This window comes from Blastomyces gilchristii (genome assembly GCF_000003855.2).
Source record: "Blastomyces gilchristii SLH14081 genomic scaffold supercont1.34, whole genome shotgun sequence".
NCBI lineage: Eukaryota > Fungi > Ascomycota > Eurotiomycetes > Onygenales > Ajellomycetaceae > Blastomyces > Blastomyces gilchristii.
Window position 1 is genome coordinate 461,016 of NW_003101649.1, and position 7,657 is coordinate 468,672.

Consider the following 7,657-nt stretch of genomic DNA (forward strand, 5'->3'; position numbering starts at 1 on the left):
CTTGAGGGATGAGTCGATAGATTCAACCCTGGATTCTCGAGCTGGACCTGGGCCGAATGGAAGTGCTCCTCAGTTTGATTTGCCATCCGCAATCGGGCACAGGGTCAAGTTGATTATGGCTGCGGGGGCATAACGACGATTTAGTTTTCCCATATATATAATGTCCCATTCCTATCTAGAGTATATGGCGAGTTAGAGACGCTTGTCTTTCTTAGAATGTGCCTTTGGTTTAAACCTGGAGAAGGCGAAGAACAAAGCGGCAAAGACTTAGTTGCAGATGATAGAAAAGATACAATTACCTAGTTATGAAACTATCAGATACATTATGAGAGAAGATAGCTGGAGGAAATGATACATGTAACATTTGTCTATTTGTGTTCCTGCACCCGAGATAAACAAGTATTTACATACCTAGCCTACCTAGGTAAATAAGAAAAGAATCATCTCAGAAACACGACAGGATACTGTCTTCCATCGTATCCTCTATTTTGTAGTAATAGCTAATGTTTCATGGTTTGTTGTTTGCTGTGCTTTGCTCGCTTCTCCTCGCCCCCCTCCACGCCCGCTGCCTGTCCATCGTCGTCTCCCTAACCGATTATTTACTTAACCATCATCCTTCACTCAATCTCCCCCCTTTTCCACGCCACACATCTGGAACTACCTCTCTTCTGCCTGTAGATGGGATAGGTAGAGATATTTAAATCAACACACACACACACACACACTCACTCACACAGAGAGAGAGAGAGAGAGACAGGGGGAGAGAGAGAGAGAGAGAGCGATGCCTGCCCCTCTTCTTCTGTTGACATGGGCTCTGTAGCTGTCAGTATCGCGCCGTCGGATCATCTTGCGCATCGCCCTGACACCATGCTCAGCGCTTCAGTTGGCCAATCCGTATCTGTGACTGTGACTGTCCTGCGCCTGAGCCTAGCTGCCGACATCCACAGTCAACTCCTCCTCAGAATCGGAATCAGAATCAGCATCGTCATCCTCGTCCGCATCCACATCCACATCCCGCAAATCCCAGCAATACTGGCCAGCTAGGTTCCACCACTCTCAGCTCCACCACCTCCATTGCGTCAACCTCGCAGTCACCCACGCCCTCGTCCTCGTCCTTTTCTCCTCCTTCGTCGACCGTTGCTCCTCCTGCTCCTCCCACTAACCCTATTCCTCATCCTATCTCCTTCTCGTCATCCTCCCGGTCTTCCCACTCTGCCGACGCCACCGTGAATCCTGCGCCCGTACACTCTTTGCAGAATGCCCCTTCACCTCCTCAGCCACCAGGGCCTCCTATCTCAGCTGCGTCGATGACATCGCTTCCCAATCCTCACCGCTTCCCCGATCGCCATCGGTCTGCCTACCGTCAGCATTCTCCGCAGCATAACCAAGGCTTTGATCACGCCGGCATTCCCTTATCCAATACACGCTGTGGCCTTGACAGCGATAATCCCTCCTCCCACTCGTCCCCTCGATTACAGCCCACTTACCGTTCATCTCTCTCCCTGGGGGGCTCTGAAGCAACCTCCCCGAGTCGCATCCAGGTCCATGATCTTTCCCATATTCGCAGCTTTGCCAATGAAGAAGTCCTCGCCTCCTCCAGACGCCTTCAGACCCAGGGCAGCAACGGTCGTTCTCAACAAGATGTGGGCCGCCAGTACGAGATTAGCTCCATGCCAGTCACAGATATCATTGAGATGGTCGCCGGCCTGTTGACCAAGATAACCACCACCAATGACCAGCAGCACGAGCATATACATCGCAACATCCCGCCAACCGATGGCGCAGGTGGCATCAGTGCTCAAACCACCAGTGTGCTCGCTTTCCATGGGAAAAATGTCCCAAGCATTACTATCCTGAGCTACCTAAGTCGCATACACAAGTACTGTCCAACCACTTACGAAGTCTTCCTTAGCTTGCTCGTTTACTTCGACCGCATGACTGAGATGGTAAATAAAGCCTTTATCCAGAGCCTGCAGCAAAGGTCGGATCAGCATAGCAGCAGCCTGGCCCCACATTCTTCGCCCTCCACGTCCATCCCGTCTGGGGTTACTCCCAATCGCCCCTCTACCCGTGGCTCTATCGCAACACCGCCTTCTTCCGTCCAAATGCGGGCGCGAGACAACGACCCGTCATCCCCGTCACCGCCTTCCACTATATATCAGGAGTTTATCCCACCCTCGTCGAGCACTACCCCTGCCGCATACGAAGATGCGTACAGTCTCTCTCATTACTTTGTTGTCGATAGTTTCAACATCCACCGTCTAGTCATTGCCGGTGTGACCTGCGCAAGCAAATTTTTTTCTGATGTTTTCTACACCAATTCTAGATATGCCAAGGTAGATATATAGGCTCTCCCCCTTTTGTTTTCTCAATGTAGCTAAAGTGTACTAATTTACCTAGGTTGGCGGCCTTCCTCTCCTCGAGCTCAACCATCTCGAACTTCAATTCCTCCTTTTAAATGATTTTCGTCTTGCCATTCCTGTTGAAGAGCTGGAAGCTTATGGTACCATGCTTGTTGAATTCTACGCAAGAGAAGTGGTTGCGCAGCAACAGCAGCAACTGCCCCAGCAGCCGCAGAATCCCGGCGATGGCCAAGACCACCCCTTCAGCACTACAGGCCACCGAGCAAAGGACGGTGCTTATATGGAACAGCGCCCTAGCCAAAGGGAGGGTATCATTCAAGCAAACGTTTCACAAACTCCGACCCCTCCATAGGGTCTTTATTGCCATTGAATTTTCTCTTCTTTTTTATTTTTTCTGATGAGATTACAGCGCGGTGGAAGCAGTAGCAAAGGAAGTCGAAATACCTGACGGGGACACGGAAATATAGATATCTTTTATTCTTTCCTCTTTTCTTTCGAGTGCCAGGTGATTGATTCAATTCCGGCCCAAGATACCATGAGAGTAGTTCATTGTTACTTAATTTTTCCGCCCTTTTCGTCTTGTTATTTCCTGAACCTGATTTTGCATGTTGCGGCTGTGCTACTTTTCCCATTTATCACTGCAATACTTTATACTTATTTTGTTTGATGACGTTGTGGTTTGTTCGTCTGATGTCAATGTCGCTTGAGATTTTGTCCCGAAGTTGGATCGTATTCCTCTAATTTGCGTTTATTTTTAATTTTTACGAACGACTTCATTATTGGTGTTCATGTACGATATTCCTCTATCCTTCATTCTGTCATTTCTGTCCCTCTACTTGCGCCTCTCTTACACCATGATGGATATGATTAATGGGAGGGCAATGAAGCGGGACGCAAAGCTACATTTTCTTGTTCAACATCGCCCGTCTCGGCTGAAGCAGGAGGTTCGCCCCCGACCCCTGTCCCACACCCCACATGGGCCGCCGCTGCAGCATACCTATGTGACCTATTCTATTCACACTTATGCACGTGGGCATGCACACATACATCTCGCTCGCTGTTGGCTCAATTTTCCACTCCCAAAACCTCAATATTATTTAATGACTACCGCAGAAATAACTCACTTGCATCTGAATATTTTACCTGCCTCTTATCATACCGTGCCATACCTTACATATATATTTTGCATTTGCCTTGCTCTTTAACCCTGCACAACTTTAATTTTGCCCTGATAGCTATACAAACATACATGTATTTGTAGACTGGCCAGCGGGACTATGAATTTCACATGTAATCTCATTTGATCTGGTCCCATACATTTCTTGGCGTGAATCCCACTGAGAGTAGTCATCAAAAAAACATGCAAAGTGACTATTAATCAGATCTCAAAATGAGATTATAACTTAGAAAAATTAAGAAAGTGATCTCATTTAATCTTATTTAGTGTTATTCTTAGCATAAAGTTACTATTTTTAGAGATTTTAAAGTGTTTTTAGACTATTTTTAATTTTTTAAAAAGTAACAATATTTAGTAATACTTTAATAAGATTTAAAGTCATTTAAAGTAATAAAATGAATTTAAATTAAGAAGAAAAAATTATAATCTTATTTTAAAAATGTAAGAAAAGTAGATAGTAAGTGTTACTAAAATAGAATAAAACTACTATCTAATTTTAATTCTGTGTAATAAGATTAATTAAATTAATAATAAGACTATTAAATATTCTGATTCTGATCTCAGATATAGTCACACAGTCAGTCTATATATTTGTATAAAATTTAATTAATAAGAACTTCTAACACTGTAGTGTTACTATAAGATATATTTAAATCTTTTATTAAATAGTACTATATTAGTAAGCTATTAAACTTAATATAAAAATATAATAGAATCATCATTCTCTTCTATATAAATTATTATTATTATTATTATTATTATTATTATTATTATTATTATTATTATTTAATTATAAATATATACAGTCAGAGATGATAATATATATTTAAAAACTTTTAATTCTCAGAGTTTTTCTAGTATTAATAAAGGTAACTAATATTTATTTATCAATTTCATACATATAAAATCAGAAAATTCCAGCTGAGAATACAGAAATCTTTTACAAATTATAGTATTTTTAATATTTTCTAATACTATTAAAATTATTTAGAAAATAACATGATAAAAAAAAAGAAACAAAGTCTTAAAAATAAATATATTAAATAAGTAGATAAAAAAGAAAAGAAAAGAAAATATAAACAGAAATAATAATGAAAATAAAATATACTTAAATCTAATATATATATAAGAGGTTCACAATTAATAGATCAGTATTAATATATAGATCTTATATAATAAAAGTGAAAAATATTAGAGAAGAAAAATAAAAGAGAAAGTATGAGAATCAGTTATTAGAGTGAATATTTATACATGTATAAAATAAAACTTCAGAGTGAAAGAAATATGTATAAGATAAAGCTTTAAAGTAAAAGAATAGAAACTTTATAAGTTCTTCAGTTAAGAATTAGTAACTAAGAATTAAAGCTTTCAGTAGAAATCTATGAAGTGTAATAAAATAGTCTTATAATCAGATACAGCTTATTACATTAGTTTCTCTGTTTTAGAAGTGAGATTTAAGTGATAGAGTTATAGATATATAGTTCTTATCAGTTAAGAGTTACTGCTTCAGATAATATAAAGTTTGAAGTTTAGATTAAGTAATTATAACTGACTTATTTTATAAGATATTATCAGCTGCAGCTGCAGAGTCTCTTATTAAGAATATTCTTAATCTATTATTTAAGTGTATTATCTTCTTCTATAATGTCTGACAGCTGTTAGTTAAAAGTCAGTTGAGAAGTGAATGAGTCAGTGATAGTACAGCAGAGTAAGCTTGTATAAAATATATTATAAATCTCTGATAAAATATTAAGAGAGTTATAACTGTCTAGAACTTCTATTACTTTGTATTTAATATAATGATAATTCAGTGTATGAGATGAGTATATAATCTGTATATTTTTAAAATTCAATTATACAAGATCTTCTATCTTATACTACTCAGTGAGATATTATCAGATATTAACTTAATTCTCTTAATATAAGAAGTCTACACTAAATAGATCAGTAAAATATATAGATTCTATATAATAAAAGTGAAAAACATTAGAGAATAAAAATAAAAGAGAAAGTATAAGAATCAGTGATTAGAGTAGATATTTAGACACATATAAAATAAAGCTTTAGAGCGGAAGAGTAGAAGCTTCAGAATAAAAGAATAGAAACTTTATAAGTTTTTCAGCTGAGAATCAGTAACTGAGAAAAGAGAAAGTATGAGAATCAGTTATTAGAGTGAATATTTATACATGTATAAGATAAAGCTTCAGAGTGAAAGAATAGAAGCTTCAGAGCTGAAGAATAGAAACTTTATAAGTTTTTTAATTAAGAATCAGTAACTGAGAATCAGAGCTTTCTATAAGAGAGTTACACTGAATAGATCAGTATGATATTTATAGATTTTATATAATAAGATGAAAAATGTTAGAGAAGGAAAAAAGAGAAAGTGCAGAAATCAGTGATTAAAGTGAATATTTATACATGTATACAGTGAAGCTTCAGAATGAAAGAATAGAAATTTCACATATACAGTGAAATCTCAGAGCAGAAGAATAGAAATTCTGTGAGTTTTTCAGTTAAGAATTAGCAACTTGTGGTTCGGAAGAACGTACGACCGTCGGATAATACCGCGGCCGCTTCCGAACTACTAGCGTACCCGTACGAGTGTAAAGGGGCCATAGCGGCTGCTAATTAAATTAGTGTACGAGATTCAATATATAAGAAGCCGGTGTATGCCTGTAATTGTACACTGGCTTAAGCAACCTTTGAATCACATCTGATAGCATGTCTAAAAACCGGTGAGAAGCACAGGCTTCTCCAGGGCATGATAATTCTGCCTATGAAGCAATTCATAGTTATCATGCCAGTGTGGTCCTAGAATGTCTCAAAAGATAGTGTATGAAGGGCGGTGAGTGGAAGAGTATCTGATTGATACTGCTGCTTCACTTGTTGAGAGAAAACTCCACACCCAGATGAATGCCATGTATGTGAATGGATAGAATGTGAGAAAAGAAATGAGAGCAGTGAACCAGATTCAAAGAAGTCTGCTCCCTACTCAAAAGAAGAATAAAAGAGAGGATGACCATCACCGGAGTTGTATGATAATAACAGAAATCATATAATGATATAGTGATATAATAATAGACATTGTATGATCAACTAGAAACCAATCACTGAAATGAATATCTTTCCTAGCTGATATGAATAACACCCTTCTCTGCTATCTGAACTGGAAGATATGCAGAACCTCTCAGAGGGTTTACTCAAAGCAGTAAGAAAAGTGACCAAGACTGCTGAACTGGAATTGAAGCTCTGTATGTGTATAAGAATTCTAAACAAGATTGAGGTCTTGTGTACACAGTGGCAGGCTGAGATGAAAGTCAAATAACAATTGACATTCACTGCAGATCAAGCATTCACTATGAAGAGCTTTGCTGATGCAATTGCCATCATTAATAAGGATAGAGAAAACCAGATCTTAGGCCTGCAGCAGGAGATTGAATGTTTATACAGACAGGTGACTACACTGAACCTGAAGATCTCATCATGATTGTTCATGACCTCTTCAGGAGTGTACACATCATTGAAGACTGCTGTGCAGGATGAGAATTTGAGCATGAAATATATCAAGCCAGGAGATCTGCTGGAGTCATTAAGCTTCAATGATGACTGAAAAAATGATGCTGCAATCAGCTGGCTAAGTCAGATGTGATCATATTATCAGATTGAATGTGAACTCACAGACAGGTAGTCAATGGAATTTCAACAAGTCTTAAGATCTGCCGCATTCCTATGTGGAAAAGTGAAGTCATTATGAATGACTGATGAAAAGATGAACCTTGCAGATCTGAAGCAATATTCATTCCCATGAACATGGAATGAGTTTTTCAAATGAATCTTGCACAACTTTGAGAAAGTGAATGCATGAGACAAGTGTTATGAATACTTCACTGAGTGTAGACAAGTGAGCAATCTTACATTGTACTTCACACACTTCAGTTTACACTATCTCACATTGAATGAAGAGCTTTCAACATCTTTCTGTTTACAGATCTTCATTCATGGTCTTACACCTGAGTTGAGAGTGGAATGGAAATGCTTAACCTCACAATCAGGCACAGTGAAAGAAGCATACAACATTCTCATTGTACAGGAACAAGCAAGTCAATTGTGACAGAAA

The 7,657-nt window shown here is 38.4% G+C and overlaps 1 protein-coding gene across 1 annotated transcript; it reads left to right on the top strand.

Annotated features, from left to right (window-relative positions):
• Nucleotides 1-3,663, top strand: BDBG_09074 (cyclin-dependent protein kinase complex component). Its single transcript, XM_031723859.1, has 2 exons — nucleotides 1-2,336; nucleotides 2,401-3,663. Exons 1-2 carry the CDS (start codon nucleotides 1,308-1,310, stop codon nucleotides 2,713-2,715), a joined length of 1,344 nt encoding a protein of 447 aa, XP_031581204.1. The 5' UTR covers nucleotides 1-1,307; the 3' UTR covers nucleotides 2,716-3,663.
• The last annotated feature ends 3,994 nt before the right edge of the window (nucleotides 3,664-7,657 follow it).

Coding starts and splice junctions, on each gene's coding strand:
- BDBG_09074 (XM_031723859.1), top strand. CDS start 1,308: ATGACATCGCTTCCCAATCCTCACCGCTTCCCCGATCGCCATCGGTCT. Junction 2,337..2,400: donor CCAATTCTAGATATGCCAAG/GTAGATATATAG, acceptor TAATTTACCTAG/GTTGGCGGCCTTCCTCTCCT.